Source organism: Ambystoma mexicanum, chromosome 11, assembly GCF_040938575.1.
Source record: "Ambystoma mexicanum isolate Mex_15411 chromosome 11, UKY_AmexF1_1, whole genome shotgun sequence".
Classification (NCBI taxonomy): Eukaryota; Metazoa; Chordata; class Amphibia; order Caudata; family Ambystomatidae; genus Ambystoma; species Ambystoma mexicanum.
The window spans coordinates 929,233,770-929,255,087 of NC_090934.1; the positions used below are offsets into that span (position 1 = coordinate 929,233,770).

At 44.9% G+C, this 21,318-nt stretch overlaps 1 protein-coding gene across 2 annotated transcripts in view; it reads left to right on the forward strand.

Annotated features, from left to right (window-relative positions):
- GATD1 (glutamine amidotransferase class 1 domain containing 1) overlaps nt 1-21,318 on the forward strand; it is a 160,564-nt gene that overhangs the window by 102,342 nt on the left and 36,904 nt on the right. For both annotated transcript variants that reach the window (XM_069624035.1, XM_069624036.1), the window contains exon 6: nt 7,313-7,406. In XM_069624035.1, the coding sequence (XP_069480136.1) occupies nt 7,313-7,406 (94 nt within the window). The remainder of the gene's footprint in view (nt 1-7,312; nt 7,407-21,318) is intronic.

A 21,318-nucleotide genomic window follows, 5' to 3' on the forward strand; every position in this document is an offset into this window, starting at 1 on the left:
AACTGCCATTCAAAATTGGTGTGCCATCAATGATCTTTGTCTGAATGCCGAGGCTAAGAACCTTGGCGTCATCTTTGACTCCACACTTTCCTTCTCGGCCCATATCTCTGATGTCTCTAAAAAGTCAAACTTCCGACTGCTCCTTCTCAGAGGTATTCTGCCTTTCCTCTCCTTCCCCCAGAAGCTCATGGTATCCCAAGCTCTGGTTCTCTCTAGCTTGGACTATTGTAACAAGCCTCTTTTTAAATCTACCTGCCTCTACTCTCCGCCCTCTACAACTTATCCAGAACAGTACTGCAAGACTTGTCCTTGGCCTCAAGCCATGGGATCGTATCTCTCCAGCTTTGAAATCTCTCCATTGGCTCCCAGTGGATGCAAGGATTAAATTCAAAACCCTCTGCATTGTCCACAAGGCTTTCTGGGGCCTGGGTCCAAAATACCTTCAGCTATCCCTCTGCAAATACCTTCCGTCTCGAGCTCTTTGCTCCTCTACCTCTAACTCCCTCAGGGTCAGTCGTTTTTCAAAGAAACGAGCTGGGGGTAGATCTCTATCTATTCGGCTGGGGCCTCCCTCTGGAACAGCCTCCCTGCCACTCTAAAACTCGAGGAGAACCATCTCCGGTTCCGGAAGCACCTCAAAGCCTTCCTCTTTGCTTCTGCCTTCGCTCCCTTTCTCCCCTGCTTATCTGCTCTCTTGGCACTGTGCACCTGGCCACCCTCTGTCCCCTGGGCCCAGGTACCTGCTCACCCTGCCACCTGTCAGGGTCCGACTTGACTGAATTCCACAAAGCTGATGCTGGCCCCACAGACCCTCACCAGGAGTTCACCTCTCAACCCTTAAGTATAAGCTGAGCTGAGAACCCCAAGAAAGGGAAAGGGGAATTTGGAGAAAATAACAACTGAGACGCTGCAGCCCTGCAACCGTGTGGTAGGCTCTGGTATCTGTAGTAAACAAATACACTTGGTTACTTTATATATTAATATAAACTTATTTTCTAAAATAAACTCTATCTTCATTACCTCTTAAACCTCTGTATAAGACTTAGAGGTTAATTATCTGTATGGAATATCTTGTAAACAATTATAGTGCTTAGTGCATATAGTCTCAAGCCATTCAAGTCTCTTTAGAATCCTAAAGTAATGACCCTTGCAAGCACCTTACAGATTTAGATATTCTTCTTTGCTCTTTAAGTTCTTTTAACTCTATGAAGTTTGAGTTTTAAAAGCTTTTGTGAAATGCAGTCTTTCTTTGAAGAATTGAATTCCTTTTGCATAAAAATTACATTAAATAGAAACTCATGAACTTTCTTGAATGCTGCTCTCCTTCTGCGTGTGAACCTTTTTCTTTTTACCCATACGAACGCATAGTTTCTTTTCTTGACACGCGTTTGTGATAAACACGCGAAATCACAAGACGTGAAAAATTGTCCTTGCGTATAAAATTCACCCGCGCATATTAACAAATACACGCATGTGTGAAAACAAGAGTATGCGCGCTAAAAAACAACTTGCGCTCTATCGCTACCGAACACACGCGGTTATACGCAACATCACGTAAAAATTGTACATGCGTTCAAAACTACTCGCGCTTAGTTAAAAAATGGACTCGCGCTCTATCGCAACCCAACATGCGCTTTCTCACACAACGTCTCTCACGTTAAAAATGTGCACGCGCTCAAAAACCACTCGCGCTATTTATTTGGACAAGCGCTCTATCGCTCAGAATACCCGCGCACTCCCATAACAACGTTACTGACGTCACGCGGACTCGCGCACGCGTTAAACAGCCTTGAAACACTTTTCATGCAGTAAACAACTTTAAAACTTGTGCTCACAGTCTTCACACGTGTCTCCTTATATTAATAGAACTGTAAAACGTCTTTTCACTCAGTAAACTTTAAAACTCGTTAACTCTTTAAGTTTTCTTAGGAAAGATAAAAGTTCACAGAGAAAATCTTTTAGCTTTTAAAAAGAACGATCCCACCTGATGTCTTCTAGTTCACTCTGGCTCAGCAAACGATTTTCTTACTTCTTTGGTAAATCTTCTGAACTCTGAAAGGCCTTACTTAAGGAGCTTAACTAATACACAACCAGCCACTGAGTTACAATGGATGAAAGGCAGTTTAGAATCTTGCTCACCTCCCAAGAATCCAACCCATTATCCTATCCTCCAATCAGACAAACCAAACATACTATTGTTCCTTTAACCAATCAGATTAATTTTCTTTCTCTCCATCTTGACTTGGGCAACCACAATGTTAATTATATGTACAAACTCTTCCTGATTACTACTCCAGCCAAACTCTTCCTGATTACTACTCCAGCCAGCCCTGACGCCACCTTCCTGCACTGCCTCCTGGCCCCCCCTTGCACTGGGGACTGTATCTGGACCCATACAGCCACCCCCCACTCCCCTCCCATTTTTCTTCTTTTTCTGCACTTATTCAGACTTACCCAGTCTGCTGCCTTAAACACAGCACTTGCCACTTGCTGGCTGCACTACCACAGTTTGCCTCAATGTTCTATTTATTTTATTTATCTGCGCTCCTCGGCTTCTGCACTTTCCACTCTCCCCCTTCCATGCACTTTTTCCCTTTTCCCTTTCCCATGCTCTTGCGTGTTCTCAATGTCACTGGGCCTAGTAAGATCGCTTTTATGTTGTGCTGTGTTCTCCCTTGTTCCCCTCCCTTGCCTAGTCACGCTCTGAAACACTTGTGTACGAGCACGATACAAATAAAATATCATATCATAAATCATCAAAGAGGTGTCCGGTAATTCCGTCGTTTTTTGGCGGTAAGGGTTTAGATTTGCATCTAGCTTTTTGCTGGAGGAAAATCCTCACCCACACCACCAAACCTGAAGTACAGCAGTGCGGTAATGTAGCAGTAATGCAGTGGTAACAGAGCCCTTGCCGCCGTACTTGTAATGATGCCTTAAGTAACTAACAGGACATTCTGCCATACGGATCATTGGAAAGTAATCTATCGAAAGGTGGATGCGTTGGACTACATATAATGATACCAATCCGTATCTAAGAAGCAAGTCTAACTACAGTCTAATTTTCTTTGAAAGAATTTGGTTTTGTTATAACATTGAGGATAGTTGCAGCCTTCAAAAGCCTGAATAGTGGCGAAACACGTGTTGACACATGCAACAAACAAATGTAACAAGCAAATGCTGTGTATAATCAGTACAATAGGCATAAGCACCAAGCATTTTATGTCAAGCTATAATACAGGATTAAAGTATTCTGATTAATCTACATATTGTCATAATTATATGATTTAACTCTGACTAACTATGTGACAATGTAAGTGATCTATTCATTGGGTAAAAGCGCATACTCCTGAAAGAACAACTCGAATATACAAAAGCTATACGTGGGGGGCATTGATCACTACAAAAAGGCAATTTTGTTTCTATAATATGGAGTATGACAAAAGCTCTAAATAAAATATGCAAAACGGTGTAAAACAAAGTAGGAAGATAACTTATTGTAAGTGACAGGCTACAGCCACAGTTGGAGGGCCATTCTGAGAGCTTATTGTAGCTCCTTTGTTAATGTGTTAGGGTCCTTATGGACAAGTGCAGAGGAAGCTGAATGTGTCTCTGGAAAGGGTTGTATTGAAACGAAAAATGGGGTCGGGTGCCAAAACAAAATTGACAGACATTCATAAATCACTGTCTCCGATGTTTCACAATGAAGTGAGTAGTACCCGGGGGTGCATTTTTGGGAACATTTATGTCAAATAGTGCATTTTGAAGCACATTTTTCCAGTAGTACTGGTCATATCTACTGTCAGCACAATGCATTGAATAATCAAACAGGTCAACATTGGCCCAGAAGACAGTTGCACACTGGACGTTTGAACTGGCCTTTTGCCGTTATAACTTAGGTCAGTGAATAAAGAGTAATGTGTATAAACAAGACAGGTGTAATAAGCAATCCATCTTCCTGAACCATGAAGGATGAGTCAGACATACCAACAAAATGACAAATCTCAACCATCATGCACATACATATTATTCAATCCATCACAGACCTCACCATAGGACTTCATTCTTCTCCAACAAATGTCAAACATGCACAATAAAACATTACAAACAAGGGCAGGGGCAGAGATTCCCCTTACGTGAAGAGAGACGGGCAATGCTGTGCTATCGACATATTAAACGACTATACACAAATCCAGTACAAATAATCCCCAATCATGACTAACTCCTGGCCAAGGTTTAGGGCAACGTTCTGTATTAGAATCATCACTCCATGCCAGCAAAACATTTAACACCGCCAGAAAACATCAATGGGAGCAAAGCATGAGCATTGGCAGATTCTTAGAAAATGTAACTTCATAACAGATGCAGTGACTAGTATTGGCTTCTGCATTCCTACTTTGCAGTATGGGTCTTCTGTACAGAAACAGAACCAAATGTACAGATCAATTTGCAACAGAAATAGTGAGTGATTCACGTAATGCAAGTAGTCATCCCTACCCTTCCCTCATACCTCAGAAGACGTGAATGATCTTAAAATGTGCACAGCAGGGCTGAGCCGGTTGCCTGTGCAAGGCAATGACCATCTCTGTGCAGCTGTGGTGTTCTACGTGACCTTGAGACGGTCACACATCTGGTGCCTTCAAACCCCTGCCTGCTGATTAGGAGGTTGCTGTGTGTGTCCTGGCCTGGACACCATACATGTTCGCCTAAAAACAGCGTTGAGATTTTGGCCTTCAATCCCAAATACATATTTAACATGTCCTTGCTTAATTGAAAGGGTAGCCCTTTAATGTTTACAGTTTATTAAAGATTAGAGGATTTGTTCAAAACATTAATTGGGTGCAGTTGATTCTTACTCGAGTTATGAAGTCTCTTAATTTCAGTGGTTTGGGGGGCCCATGGGTTTCTTGGTTGGGAGGGGGGGGGGCAAGTCAGTCTGTGCTCAGGGCCCCAGAAACCTTACGATTGCCCTCCCTCAGTAGTTGACTTCCCAGCATTCCCAAAGTGGACTGCCATGATTGTTGAGCCTGATGTGGAAAAACATAAAAGGTTCCATTCGAGAAGCAAGTACTATTCATTCAAGCACAAGTCATCCAGTTCGAGGAAGTGATTCCTTCGGCTACCATCCGAGTCTGTGCAAACTTTGCATTGTGAAGCCAAAATGCAACTGGGTTTGTCCCTCTATATAAATATTCATGTGGGCTGGCACTTTTCCAGCATAACACCCCAGTACCTTGGACCCCGCCTCCCGCTGCTTCTTTTCTGCAACCTGATGCTGCACACTAACCGCAGTTCCTCTCCCAAACCTCACATTGTAAATTAGATACACATTGTGAGTACCATCTTCCTGACCCCATTCCCTAACTACCGCACATTTGATCATTGCATGGTACTTGAGAGATGTGCATGGTGCCATTTCCTGAGATGTACAGGTCACTTGGGTTCTGTCTGCGGGGTGCTGCAGTATAAGCAGATTGGTACTGCGATCCCAGGTGCAGTGCCATTTGGATATCGTATGCCTCTGTCCTTCCAGATGCTGAGTCAAGATGCTAAACGAGTGTCCATTTTCATGCTGGTGCAAACGATGGGGATCCCTGTGGAGCCTGTTGACTTTTTGCACCAGCAAAAAGCAGGCGGACTCCATAGGGATCCATTGTAAATGCTGCCTGCCGCAGCGTTTACTCACTTTGACTGACTGAGTGCCAAAGGGGAGGGCAAAACCCTTTTGCTCTCCACCATGTAAATCACAAAAATTTGTCAGCGGGGATCCGTTTATGTTTAAGTGTTACCAGAACGGACCCCCAGCACTAAATTACGGGCTCGTGTAAAATGAACTCCACTGTTTTTCTTGCCACTGACACTAACAATTCACCTTCAATACTGCTTCAAAATCTTTGCTCTCCAAATTGCACACATCAGTTGAATTATTTTAAAAATAAGTTTTGTTTCTGATGCAAACCTATCGATTGACATTTGTGCAAGAGCCCACATCTGGATGCTGCAAGTACTGTGGCCGCCCAATTGTGAGCCCATTCTCATATACCCATATGGATGCTCTTATAAATGTGAATCAAATGCCAAGCTAGGTAGAGAGTGGAGCCGAAAGAGGGTGAACCACGGAAACTTGCTTTGTAAATCGCAGGTGAACCATAAAGTGATCTGAAAGTACAGTGCTGAGAGGAGCCAACTGAAGGTGGACTGCAAGCTTCTGTGAGACACCAGGGCCGAGCTGAGCCAAGGGAAGGTTAATCACATTAAAGAACCATGACACCAGTGTGATCTGAATGGTATCACAAAATCAAGCAAAAAGTGAAGTTGAATCTCAAAGTGGGCAAAAAAGGTGATTGTGTACCTTATACCAGGTTGTCAGATGCTCACATGCATTAACAGTTAGAAAAATAAGTGCATGGGTAACTGAAGACGTTCTGCTTTGTGATGTTTCTCAAAATGCTTTTTAAACGCTTTGAAAAATTGTATAGGGATAAGACACCCCATTTATGCTATCACCCTCTGTTTCAAACCCATGCGCTGGCCCTTAACTGAGCTATCAAGAAGGTGCTCAACATCTTTATTCTATCCATTATAAGAACCTTTTAATCCATTCTCAAGTCACTTATTAATTATTATAATTACTGATTTTCATGCAGGTTAAGAGAAAAACATTTGCACTGAAAAAGACAATTGGCCCCGTTGTTACTGAACCAGCATAGTATGACTCTGAGGCCGGGTGCCGTCCTGCCTGCCAGGGTCAGACTTGGCAGGCGGAACGGCACCCGCCCGCAGATTTTCACAGAAGCTCTGGCACCGTTAATACCAGTGCCGGTGCTTCCGTGGTCCCCATTACCATTGAGTCCTGGGAATGGGGATTTACAATTACTGGCGCCTGGCTTCCCGAACGCCAGGGTTGTAATCCCCCCAGAGTTTCCGGCAAGCCGGGTGCCGGTAAATATTGCAAGTCTGGCGGCAACCCGCCTGTAGCACCGGCAGGATTACCGCCGGACTTGTAATGAGGCCCAGTGTGTGTTTATTTGTTTTCGAGGCAGTCCACTTGGGAGCTTATTGAAGCAATGCTGACGTTTTCCATATACACTGATATTAAAATGTGAAGAACTAGGGTTTGAACATAGTGGTGGATTGGCGGGAGGTGCTATGACGGAAAATAATAAATTAACTATCTGTTACACTTGAGCCACCATACGCTGAGAAATACACATTTTGAGAAACCTTTGTCTTGTTTCATTTCATTGAGGTTTTCATTGTTCCAATCTGGGATTGGCATTGGTTTTCTGATTTTTACATCTCTTTCTTTACCCAGCCTTCGGTTTATGAACTCGTGCGTAAGCCTGATTTTGCCAGTCTGCCAATTATTGTGGAGGACTTTGTGAAAGATTCCAATGCGACCTTTAGCGGTAAGTTGTATTGCGTTTGGATGAAGCCTGGATGGGGTGATTTCAAGACTCTTGAAAGCTTTAGATATATTGGCACTATTATTTTTATTATTCACTTGGTTTGGTATCCTATAGTAATCTGAATCAAATCTAACTGTATTCTAAAGTAAAGTGGTAGCGCTCTTATCAGAGCACACCACAAGTGAATGTCTATATAACAGTAGTGAATGTGTTAATGTGTTATTTCCCTGTGGTTTTTCATTGCTAATATTTCATCTAGGACAGAAATAAATAATTGTATTTATATATATTCTGCCTAACAGTGTGCTGTGTGTGCTTAATTGAACCCTTCACCTCCCACGCTTCCTAGGTCTAAATCTTGGTGCTCAGTCATACACCCAGATAGAGTTTGGCTAGACTTTAGTGTCTGTACCTGTTCACCAGAATAGAGTGTCCATTCAAAATCTGTCCAGAGGGCTGATTCTGAAAATCCATCTTAACAGCCATTCTAGAGACAGGCTTGCTATTTTTCTTGCGATAGGGCAGAACTTGAAGAAGCTGCAACATATAATTTGGTCGAGAACATCTACTTATTCTCCCTAAAAAATAAAAAGCCATCAGGACTTGACATTTTATTATTTAACTTTTTTAATCCATTTTAGGGAACAGGGGATTGACTCTCAACCTTGTTTTGGAGAATGTTTTCAGATGAATCAGACTGCAGTTTGGCCCTCAAAATGTGATGTTGATTGCCGAGGATTTTAATCTGAGATTAGGCCATGCAAATACTTTCTTAGAATAGCATTAGAGGAGGAAATCACAGCTTTTAAATTTCCTTCTGCTACCATTCAAGATTGCAAACCAGGTACTAAAGGTTTTGCTTTTTTACAAACCATTTTAGATGCGAGCATTCAGCAAGTGAATGTGAGATATTCTCCAGACATACCAGGAAATTTCACGTTTTACAACGGGAGTTGGTGGAGTACTATTGATTATATCCTGGCATATGCATGCTTTGGAGGCTCTTTGAGATACTTCAACATTATATTAAGACACAGCAACTATCATCCACTACACCTGGAGCTGAATGTAGGGTAGGGCCTATTCCAAACATAAAGTACGCCAATGATGGCGTCCCGATATTCAGGACTGTAACCTTAGTTATTGCATTTTTCCCATTCATGGAATCTAGGGGCTTGCTTGTAAATTGTAAAAAATCAAATGTGATGCATGTTACTTAGCATTGAAAATCTCTCTGAATCATCAGTATAGAGTGTGATACAGATCCCCTGTTTGGGCTTACGTTTTTCAAAAAAACTATCTCTGGAAGGCCCATTTGACAAAGCAGGCCCTTAAAATTACTCGGAGCAAAGGAAGTATGCTTTTTGGCATACAGTTTGTGTGGTAAATTGAACATATGCTGTAGATCGCTGAAGCGAAATCTGTGGCCATAGCGAGGTATGCCGCAGACATCTCGGCCCACACTGACATTTCCAAGTTGCAAAAGGTTCAAAATTATTTTTTTTTAAGGCAAACACTTAATATTCCAACTGCTTTAAGCACTTACGTGCTAGACTTGGAGCTAAACGTCTGTTATTTACTGACGTGCTAGCGATGCAACCACTGCCAAAAAGTTGACTCTTTGGCAGAATGAGAACACTGCTACGGAAAAAGATGTTCAGGGAACTTCAAAAGTCGTCAGCAGTAAACCAGTCGCCCTGACTGATCTACACTGATAATAAGGTCACTGGGCTATGACAGATGGTTTCTCTCACCGGAATTAATTCCTGCAAATGTTAAAGAATGAATTAAGGACATTAAAAAAACGATATGTTAAGGACAACATGGATGGAATTGAACGGAAGAAAATCACGTTGCAAAGCTACCTTGGTATTGCAGATTACCTGATGTTAGAGAGTTTCTGCTTAGTTTTCTTTGGGTCTTTTAACCCTGCTAACTGCCAGACATTTTAGGACGGCAGATAGCATCCCTCCTGACAATTGTGTGATCATCACGCTCCAGAGTCCCCCAAGCATTTTATGCACATTCTATAGAAGGAGAGAGGAACGTTTTTAAAGCGTTTTTTTAAGAATCCCAATGTCAGAGTAAAGGGTAGCTATGTGGCTAATGTCGTTATTATTACCTTTACCTGTTACGCTGTTGTCCGTTGTCTCAGCTCTTGCTGTACAGATAAACATTTACTGACGGGACCGGTAGCATGTTTAAATATTCCTCTTTATGATTAGTTTACTTTGCATTCTGCTAATTTTAGAATGGAAATACAGTTTTTAACGAACGTTGAACTGTATAGGATCTGGCAATACAGCGATTGTATGTACGTTGATGGACATTTTTATATTTTCCAAATTAATAAATATTTGATTTGATGTAAGGCCCGAGACAGCCTTTCCCACTGGATGTTCTACTCTAGGGGAGAACAAAGCTTTTCAGTCTGTCGTACTCCTGTATAGACGGGCACCAGCTACCCTGGCAGGTCCATCTCATCTCAGCCTGCTGCTCCTTCACTGTCCAGTGGAGTCTGTGCCTAGTCTCACCACCATACAACTAATGTTTTGGTCCTGAGCTTTAGTACACTGCTGGTGCGATTGGAAACTGGCGTCTGCTGTCATTTTGGCTCTACTCCTTTCGATGCCTAAGGCTCCACCGGCAACATGTTCTATTGATGAATTGGTTTTCCTATTGTGGCGGGGGAATCTTCCAGCACATCTTATAGGGAGACAGGTTTAGGCGGGCACACAATATACAGCGTAAACCTTCAATTATAGCCAGACCTGCCTCTTGCCTGTCTCCAAACCCCACTATCCTAGGTTCAGGATCACCCTGGTGTACCTCGCTAGTAAGAGGGTAAGGGTAGAGAAGATCAAGAGGTTAGGGCAGGCAGGCAGGTTCCACAAATACCCCTAAGGAGAAAACACAAGGTTAGAATACATGGAGCACAAAAGGAAAGGCGGAAGAAAGCAATGCTGGTGTACAGTTCTTTTTAGTTGTTAAAAGCCTACTTGTATACTTTTCCGGTACACCAGCAGGTTATTATAATTTTTTTTAATTTTTTTACAAAAAGGGGCAGAACACAAGACACTATATACAACTTAAGTTCTCTTAAACAGCTGTGTTTCTGACAAATAAAACAGAAATATAGAAAGTCTATACAGTGCACTGTATTAAGAACTATTTATAATGACCTTACTTGCAAGAAAACCTGGCCAGGGTTGTCTCGAGGTCCTTGCTGCTGCTCTCGGGTTTCTCCTTTCCTCCTGCACTCTTCAGCGGGGGCACTTGTGGCAGTAGGGAGCAGGACGCAATAGCAGCCACAGTGCGGGGGACCCCCAAAGATTTTGTAGGGCTGGCAGTGTCAGGCACAGCAGCAACAGTGTGTGGGGCCCAAAGTCTTTATCTGGGTTGGGCTGCGTATGTCAGATGCAGCCTAACACCCAGAGGCAACGTTGGAGGAGGGGGGGGGGCTGCACTACTCACTCCACCTGGGCTACATCTGCCAGGTGTGGCTCAGGGAGTTCAGGTGGGCCACCTGAAAGGAGGTGGCCCTTCTTTTTAAATTAAGCAACCAGGAGGGCTGAAAACACATTTAGGGCGCTCCCCAGCTATGGGGAGCACCAGTCATCAAAATATTGGCCATGGCCCAGGAATCGGTGGCCACCGGGGGGGCGGGGGGGCAGCAACACAATGTTCACAGCACTCTCCTAGCACGGAGAGCGCTAGCACAGAGGCCCGGGCTGTGGTGGTGTAAAGGTGTGGAGTGGAGCGCCCGAAACCCTGTTGCAGGATTTCACCATTATCTCTGGCGCTTCTGAGTAAAGGGACCCTCGCATGCACACGCACAAGGGTTCCTTACTCTAGTTGTTTTAGTTCCTTATCCCCGGCATGGCTCCGACGCCGGGGATCAGATTTTCTTCTTTTTTTTTTTTTTTTTTTTTGTATTTTTGGGATCCCCGGCACGGCTTCACGCCCGCTTATTTGTCTCCACTGACAGGGCCACGTCTTTAGTGAAGTTTGACTGCATCTTTGCGAAGGAGAAATATAGTAAAGTGCCTTTTGGCCTGGATAACAGGTACGATTTAGAAGTTTTTGGTGCCCCCAAGGAGTTTGGCTCTGGTTCCCCCATGGATCAGGGGTTGCTGGATCTATATGAGGGGAAAATGTGTTCAGTGTCCTGAACTCCTGTCAGGCTTCAGAATTGGGGGCATTAACTTTGGTCCATTTGTCAATGTTGCCATCAGGGCTGTAGATAAATTGGGTCTCCTGGCTCCTACAGTTGAGAAGCTGATGCTCCACACAACATGCTCTTACTCTTCCGAGAGGCAATCTTGGAGCCCAATATGGCAGTCTAGTTGAAGCCCTCTTCACTGCCTTTTGTATTAGTCCTTCTTTTATTAGGCAATTAGAGGCCATAACGAGATATATATATATATATATATATAACAGACACAAGTAATATTTTGCATAAAATTGCATCTCAATCTCCACTCTGGCATCCTTCCCGTTTTCCAATATATGGACTCCCTCTGGTTCCAAGTACAGGAAGGTGGCAAAGCCTCCTCCAAGGTTAAAATTGAACCCAACACACAAAAAGCCAAAGCTTCCCCAGAGCATGGGTTCCGGCCTCCCAGAGGATTGGCTTCAGCGAAGCAGTTCTCAGCCCGGAGTAGGAGCAACAAAATAGCAAGAAATGCACAATAGTCTACAGCTTCTCTGACCCACAGTGACAATGACATTTATGCTGTTCCAGCTTCTTCCTACTACCCGTTGTTACTAATGCTATCAACTGGCCTATTCCTAGTCTGCACAACAAAGATCTTGCTCTCTTATTGAAGATCCATGACATATAGTACCTCCATGTTTTTGTTGGCGAAATATTCCAGGCACACTTGCGTCCCAGTAGAATTGGTTTGCCACTACGATGCCTTTACAACTCTTTATGATGTCACCTGGACTTTAGTCAGAGTTTCTGGATTTGCCCAGTACTCTGTGTTGCCTAATTCAACAAGAGCTTGTTGATCTGCATGGGCCAGTGTATACTATCGGCTTGTGTAATATCCTCCATCTCTCTTTGGTATAATGCTGTGCTGTGTCTCGCACTCTATTGTTTCCACACTGCAGCCTAACTTTCCACTGCATTGTTTTATGTATAAAGGTTCCTAATGATAGCCAAATGAGGAGGATCCATACCCTAGTCCTGCAATAACCCAGAGCATAGTCCTGTCCATTCTTTCAATTGCCAGCTGAAGAGCTAAACAATCTAGGCAAAGAGCACCTTTCCCGGTTGAGACATGTTTATACAGAATCAGCGGAAAAATCGAGAAGTGCTTTATTGTGCTTGTGCCTCTTGTAAGTTCTGCCTCACATGTCTTTTGTCTGACCATAACTGCAGGCAGTTAACAGGACTTTTCTCAAAATTTTAACAAAGGCCTCAAGTAGTGAAATTGGATGATAGGAGGAAGTATCCCTCCTGGTCCCATTATAGAAGAACATCATTGGTGCTCTCCTTCAGGATGATTGACTTTTACTGGCTAGCATGCCAGTATTAGTGTCTGCACAAAATCCAAGACACAAAACAAGATTATGCTAAAAAAGAAAGTCAGCTGGTAGGCAGTCTAGACGAGGACTTTTTTAGTGTTTGGTCACTTAAGTTGTCTTTATGCCCTTACGGGGTAATCTCATTTGTACTCTTCTTCTGCAAGGGGTTTCAATATTATTTCAATGCCTGATATGCAGCAGAACAATATTCCAACCATGCTTCTTCTGATACAGAGGCCAAACATAACTTGGTGCCACATAATAACCTGTATTAGCCTGCAGCCAGAACACTTACTTCATTGTTGTTTAATTGTTCTTGCAGTTCTCATCTGGACCTATTGTTCTTCCTCCCATCACTTCCTAATTAGCTTTGTATATTCTGTATTCAGCTTTATTTTTTTGTACTCTCGTGAGGTCCCCCATATCTGCCACCCTGAGCTTCCTGGCCAGACCATCTTTGATGTTTTTGCTTGCTTTATTTATTTAGCCATAATGCAAGGCCCTTTCCAACCTGCCCCTCTACAGTGTGTGCCTGAGCTTCCTTAACAAAGCCTTCATTTCATAACACTGGAGGACCATGTTTGGGTTGGAATCCAGGCACAAGATGTTGTGCTTCATGGGCCAAGTTTGTCACTTCCTTTGCATCTCTCAAGTCCCACCTTAGTCCGACACTTTGGGTCCTACTGTAAGACTTTGCATCAATAACCAGCCCTAAAAACTCAGAACTGCCTGTAGTGCCCGCAACAGGGGATTGTGATTGGACCCCACCCTTGGGCCAGATCTTATGTCCTCCACCAATAACCACTAGGCTGCTGGCACCAAAATGTAGTTGACAATAGAATTCCCCTCTCACCAGGTCTATGAGGGCCAGAACTCTAGTGTATCAGATTTAGTCCTCCCATTTATCCAACCCCACCTTATGTCTAAAGCAGCTGTTGCACTAAATCCCGTTTGGTATCTTGCCTGCTGATCCGACTGGAGGTGTCTCGTACCCTACCAGTGGTGTGCCTACCCCCAAGCGGCACATTCCCTCCAATAAGTGCCCCCCCTAGGCCTCCGCACACAAGGACTGTAATAGGCACCTCCCTTCAACCTTCTCAATCCTTGCCAGCAGCGCCAAAACCTCAAACATCTCCTTTGGTAGTATCACCACAAATTCTGGAGGACAGTACACATTAATGGAATATAGATTTTCAGCAGCATCCAACTTGATTTTTAGCCTAAGTATAAAGTGTGACGAATGCAAGGATTTTGTCTTTTTCCAAAAGGGGGAGACACCCCTTCTGAGACTAGGGAGGTGAACCCGCTAAGCAACACCCTCCCTAGAGGATAGGGCAAGCAGAATTTCAGAGGGGTGACCGCCCCCCGCTTATGGGGACAAGGCAACCCAAGCAGAGATTTTTCCATGCCACCCTATTGTAATGACTTACCAATCTTTGCCAGATATATGGCAGTAGAACCTTGTAGTAATAACCAGGAGAGGAGCCTTTAAATGGGGTTGTCTTGGCTTCTGGCCATGTTGGTGTACCGCCGCCTACCCGAAGCCCAGGACCAATGATATTCCCTCTGTGGTTCCAGGAAGGAACTGAAAAGGCTTGCTTCCCTAGTAGGAAGTTAGAGATCCAATCCAAGGCTGGAGAACAGCCTTCTCTGTCGGAGCACAGAGAATGGATACTTTCCCTCCTTGCAACCTGGAGGCAGGACCCCTTTGGAGGCATAGTGGGCTGGGAGTTGGCGTAACCATGTCCAGGAGAGAGACGGGTAAAATGAGCATGCAGAATGGTGCAAGGAACAAACTGCTGCAGGTATGGCTTTCCGGCGTGCGGAGACGGAGACACCCAAGTCCTTTCTTCAATCGATGGGAGGAACCAGCCGAGGCGACCCGAAGAGGACATCTGAATCACAGTTTCACTGACGAAGAAGGAAATCCTGCGTTCCCCGCTCTGCACCGCCGCAAGCAAACTGGTACGTGACGGAAGTTGGACGCAGGTGGTGGGCAGAGACACAACGAAGAAGCCTGCAAGGGGATAATACTGTGCAGGGCCTACAAGAGGCCGAACGTAACCAACTAAATGTTGCTGGTGGAAGTGTCCCAGTAGGGGAGACCACAGAAATCCACAAGGGTCCAAGAATAAGAATAACCCACTGGGGAGAGAAGAGAACCGGAAAATCCTGCAAAGGGCTAATACAGTGCAGGACCTGCAAGAGGACAAATGTAACCCTCAAAGGGTTACCAGTGGAAGTGTCCTGGGAGAGGGAGACCACAGAAACACAAGGAACCCACAAGTTGCGAAGAATAGCAATACCCCACGGGGGAGTGAAGAGAACTGAAGAAGCCTGCAAGGGACTAATACAGTGCATTGCCTTCAAGAGGCCGAGCATTACCCACAAGGGGTTGCCAGTTGAAGTGTCATGGGAGGGGGGGGACCACAGACACCCCAGGACTCCATAAGGGGCCAAGAATAAGAATACTCCATAGGGGCAGGGCGAGGACAGAATTGCAGAAGCTTGCGAGGGGTTGATATTGTGCAGGTCCTGCAGGAGACCGAAAGTAACCCACAAAGACTTAACAGTAAAAGTGTACAGTTGTCTGAAGAGCCTTCTAATTCAGGTCGAACTAAAAGTGATGAACTGAACAAAGTCGTAAATGAACAAAAAATAGAGACTTGCTGTGAGAAGCCAGATAGAACAGGTGGAAGATCTACCACTCTTAAACCATAGGAGACGTCATGGGAACGCTGGTACTGTTACCTGGGGACCACAAACCACCTTTCTTCCACAAACAGGAAAAGAACTTTAAGACTGAGCTTTGACAATTCTTTTGTTACAAGGCTGGAGCCTGAGATAAAGAGAAACTCCAAACAGAGAGAACTGGGTAGAGGTCAGAAACCAGTGTTGGAGAGAATTCTCAAAAATGTGCTAATTCCCTCTACCTTAGATGCCCCCAGCAACTTTGCTGGATTTTGAGGCCTTGATTTTTTTAACCTGGGGAGAGTGAGACCCTTTTTCCCACTCTCTCATGTATTTTACGTGATTTTATACACTGTTTGTTTTCTTTTGGTTCTGGAGTCTAACAAACTCCATAGGCATCATCCTTGGAAGTGTACGATCGGACCGAGGAAAAGGTCAGACCGTACAAAAAGTCAGGAAAAAAATGCTACCACCAAAGGTTCGAGCACCAAAAGTTCAAACCTTTGGTGGTAGCATTGTAGGTAAGTATTAAAAAAAACGACTGCGGGGGTGTCCCCGCAACACCCCGCTCACTATACTCTGTAGTGAGCAGGGATTGTGGGGGACACGCCTGCAGCTTCCCAAAAAAAATGTAAGAAAAGGACCCATGCAGCGCCGGTTCCCGATCACGGAAGTGAAGGGGAACTGGCGCCGCAGGGAGACAGCGTGAAGGAAAGGTAAGTAGGGTAGGGTAGGGGTATGGTGTGGGTTAAGGGTGGGGGGGGTTCGTGGGTGTGTTGTGGGTGGGGGTGTGGGTTTGTAGATGCGTGTTCGCATGGGAAATGTGCGAACCTTTTGTGGTTCGCACATTTCTCATGCAAGCATTTCCATCGCTGACTTTTCCGCGACGAAAAAATCATGCAGATCCTCATCTTTTACATTTGTCACAAAGCACCTTTAGTGCAGTGACACAGGGAAGTTTTTCAGGTTTCCCAAGGTTTAAGTACCTTCTCTGGGATAAACTACGGTATCCCAGAGCAGTAGAGTGAAATTGACTCTACTTAGCATGGCACTTGCTAGACCAAGCACACCCTATCTTACAATAGAGTGCTGGAGGGGTTACCTAGTAGCCCCTGTGTCTAAATGCTCATGTAACATCTTATGTTACCCTTTCCTCTCAGAATGGCTGGTAGCAGTGGTTTTGCAATGAACTACCATGATTTACCCCGACCGCGAACTGTTCGCAGCTCCGGTAACGTTAAATCACAGGAGCCATGTTTTTCAAAATGGCGCGGAAGCCTCCTTTGTTAAAATGGTCCCCGGTCTTCTTTTTTCGCCATTTCTTTGTGGAAGGGTCCTTCTAGAGTTTTTTCTCTGCGCGCCAAACCACGTTTGGTCTCTTTGTTCATTCGCCTTTGGTGGGCTTCAGGAGTGAAACCCACCTCTGGCTACAGAGTGTCTGGGGTAGGCAGGAAGTGAGGGAGGTGCCTGAAACTCCCTGTGCTTAGTCTCCTAGGAGACCCAACTGCACTCTGACGATTGGCTGGCTGACTGTCTGGCAAGGATAGCCACCCTGCTGGGTGATTGACAGCTCGGCTGGAATGAATGGGAGAGAACTGAATAAAAGGCCGGTCTCTTGGCTTGGAAGATAGTCGACCACTGGACGAAGGAACCAAAGAAGAGCTTGAAGAGGATGACTGCTGCAACTCCTGGATCATTGGTTTGCCTGGTGAAGCCCTGCTGCAGGTCCGAATTGCTAAGTTTGCATCGACAGAGAAGCCCTGCAAGGACGACTTTTCCCTTTGAGTTCGTAGGACCAAACCACGCCCAAGTAAGCCACCTGGACACCCATCTCGGAGCTGGTTGAATTTCCTCAGAGTTGCTGCAGGAAACCGTAGAGCCAGGGAGAGGGACACCAGATTGTTTGCGTTGCTTGTAAGCTGGCCTAAAGCTTTTGGAAGATCCTCCGGACTCCCACGAAGCAGGACTGACCAAGCCTGACCCCCTCAGTTGAGTGCGGGACCTCAGATGTGAGGAAAGTCCACCTTGACAGCCAGGAACCGCGCTTGTTGCAATTTGCTGTACCGCAAGGAGCTGAAACGCGAAACAGCCACTGAAAATAAAGATTGCCGGTTGCCAGCTTTGACGGTGCCAATACACTGCAGGAGTCCCCCAACGTCGTCCCTCTTGTCCCCACTACTGAGGCCCAGGAACAGTGAGATCTGCAGAGCTGTACAGGAACAGACGTCTTCAGCTGCATCTTTTTCTTCTTTACTAAGGTACTGAAAACTAGCCTAATAGAACTTACCTCTTGTAACTTCTGCAACTCACTGTTACACTCACCTGGTATCCACGGGGACGCCACCCAGCCCGGTTGGATGATTTGCACTCTCGAACCCTCTCCCAGTCCCTTGGTAAGGCCTCTGGTTAAAGATGGGTCTTAATATTGTAAAAGGTGGATTCTCCGTCCTGCTCCTCGTGGCGGGGGCGAGCAGCGACCAAGTTAGTTCACTGGTGCAAGCCCCCTTGTTGTAATCCAGGCCTGCTATGACTCTGTAGGTTTGGTGCTTTAGTCTTTATATGCAGTTCTTCTGTTCCTCTTAGTTCGAAAATTAATGTCTTGCTTCTTTCCTTTTAGGTATGGAAAGGTATTTTGGTGTTCTCATGCAGTTTGAAGATGAGCATAGGTCGGCAGGCGAAAGCGTGGTGTGCGCGTTGCTGTCCGGTGAGTAATGCGCGATCCGAAGCGCTGTTTCGCCTTTTATATTGCTAACCTGTGTCTTTTCTCTCCTTGCAGGTTGCAATGTTCCACGCCAAGCGCCGTAATGTTCCAGCGATGATACTGACCAGGAGATGACTACCCAGGTAAGAATTGTGTGGCTTTCTTCGATTGGGAGGAAACGTGTGTAAACGCTTATTAATGCTGTCTTTATTTTTCCTCTTTCCAGATTATGGTATTCCAGGATGCATGCGGTGCCGGATGATGGAGTTCATACCTTCAGGTGAGTGGAACTGAAGTCTGTGATGGATTGAAGACAGGATACTGTTCAGGTAAGTTTCGTAGTGTTCTTTCTCTCTCTGCAGGTCCTTGGTTTCAGGTACGCTGGCATCAAAGAACTGGACACGGTGAGCGTTATGCTGCCCACAGCAGAATAACGCGAAGCATGTTCTGCTGTTTGGGTGTGGTTTAAATAGTCTCAGGCAAAGTAATCCAGGTAAAATAGTCCCAGGCCTGCCACACCCAAAAGACTAGACCGCATAGCTCAGTTCCTTGTAACTGAGCTATGTGTGTGCCTCCATGTTGGCTGAACCCCCCCCCCCCCCAAGTAAAATAGTCCCAAGTAAATAGTCCCATTCTAATGTTGGTCTTCATGATGGTTATGAGCCTGGTGCCAAAGGTGCCAGGACTGACTCCAAGAGAGTCTTGGATGAGGATTTAAGGCCTTTGACCTGGCCCTAACTGGAAGGCTGACTTGCCAGGGGTAAGGGTCATGACAGCATTCCCCCCTCGCCCCCAGGCCCCTCTCACGGTGGCACTTCTGCCTGGTCCTGGTTTGGCTGGGTAATTCTGATGGAACCTTTTAATTAAGAGAGGTGCATGGATGTATTCACTAGGTTCCCATGATCTGTCTTGAGGGCCGTATCCCTTCCAATCAACTAAGTAGTATAGTTTGGATCTGGTGTATTTTGAGTCTAGGATATCCTTTACTTCAAACTCTGGTTCTCCATCAACTAATACTGGTTTTGGTGGTGTTGTAACCCGAGTACCAGTTTGTACCGGTTTCAGGAGTGATCTGTGAAACACAGGATGAATCTGCATAGTGGGTGGTAGGGCTAATTTAACTGCCACTGGATTTATTATGGATTCAATGGAAGAAGGTCCCAGATATCTGGGACGAAAGGTCTGAGTCCCTTGTATGGGCACATATTTTGATGCTAACCAGACCTTGTCTCCAATTTGATAGTCGGGGGCTTTACTACGATGTTGGTCAGTGAATTTCTTTTGTCTGTTCTTGGCTTGGAGTAAATGTTCTGCTGCTGCTTTGAAGGCCTGGGAAATAGTCGTATGTAGGGTTTTAACCGCTGGCATTTCCAAAGGGGTTGGGAGATTCAATTCTGAAGTACGTGGATGTCTACCATATATAGTGTAGAAAGGGGTTTGTCCAGTGCTGGTGTGTAATGAATTATTATAGGCATATTCAGCTATCCAAAACAAGTCCTTCCAATTTCTTTCCACTTGATGTAACATGCAACGTAAGTATTGATCAAGGGTTTGGTTTGCTCTTTTGGCCATCTGTTTGAGGATGGTGACTTGTGGATAGTGGAAAGTCAATTTGGGCCATTGAACAGCATTTCCTCCAGAAGTTGGATACAAACTGACTACCTTGATCTGAGATCAAGACCGATGGAAAGCCATGTATACGTACAATTTCCTCCAGGAATACTTTTGCTAAACTGGATGCATTTGGAAGACCCTTAAAAGGAATAAAGTGTGCCATTTTAGAGAGCAAGTCTACAATTACTAAGATGGTGTTGAATCCTTGACTGGGAGGTAGATCTGTAATGAAATCAAGGGACAGTGTGCCATGGTGCGGGAGGAATTTCCAATGGTTAAAGAAGACCAGCTGGTAACTCCTTTTGGGACTTGTTTTGTGGACACGCACCGCAAGATTGGATAAATTGGATGATGTCTTTACGCCATGTGGGCCACCAATAGTTTTGTTTTACTTTAGCTAGAGTTTTGGCAATTCCAGGATGACCTTCAATCAGGGAGTCGTGATAACCCAAAATAACCTGCTCTTGTAAATCTTTACTTGCCAGGTATAGACGGTTCCTAAAAATATGGTAACTGGTATTTAATGGTGTAATGTTCTCCTTGAGTACACCACTCTTGTGAGAGTGAGAGATCCATTAAGAGTTGGATCTTGTTTTGAAGTTCACCCTGTGTCAATGTTGTCGTAAGACCCAGGAGTTTGTCTTCTGGAATGATGGCTACCGGATCTGGAATGATGGCTACCGGATCTGGAGTTATGGCTACCGGATCTGGAGTTATGTATACCTTTTGGGACAAGGCGCCTGCCTTTCCGTTTCGGACTCCTGGCCGGTAGGTGATCACATAGTCCTATTCAGCAAAGAAAAGAGTCCACCGCAGTTGGCGGGATGAGTGAGCCTTTGATGTTTTTAGGTATTGCAGGTTTCGAAGATCAGTTATGACCGTGACAGTATGTCTTGCACCAAGGAGATAGTGTCGCCATGCCTTGAAAGCTGATTTTATAGCCAAGAGTTCCTTGTCTGTGATAGCATAGTTGAGTTCGGGAGGTGAGAATTTTCGTGACCAGAAGAACACCGGGTGTAACTGGCCAGTTCCTGGGTCCCTTTGCGAGAGAACCGCTCCCATAGCCATGCTAGAGGCATCTGTTTCAACTATATAAGGGAGGTCTGGGCGAGGATGCCGTAGAACTGGAGCAGAAGTTATTTTTTATTCTTCAGTTCTTGAAAGGCCTTCTCTGCTTCTTCGGTCCAATTGAACTTTTTCATGTTTTTTCTTAATAGTGATATAATTGGATGCACTATTTGGGAAAAATCTGGGATGAATCGGCTGTAAAAGTTTGCAAAGCCCAATATACTCTGGATTCTTGAAGTTGGTGACGGGCAGTTAAGAATGGCATCTACCTTGTGCCTATCCATTCTGATACCTTTTGGTGTGAGG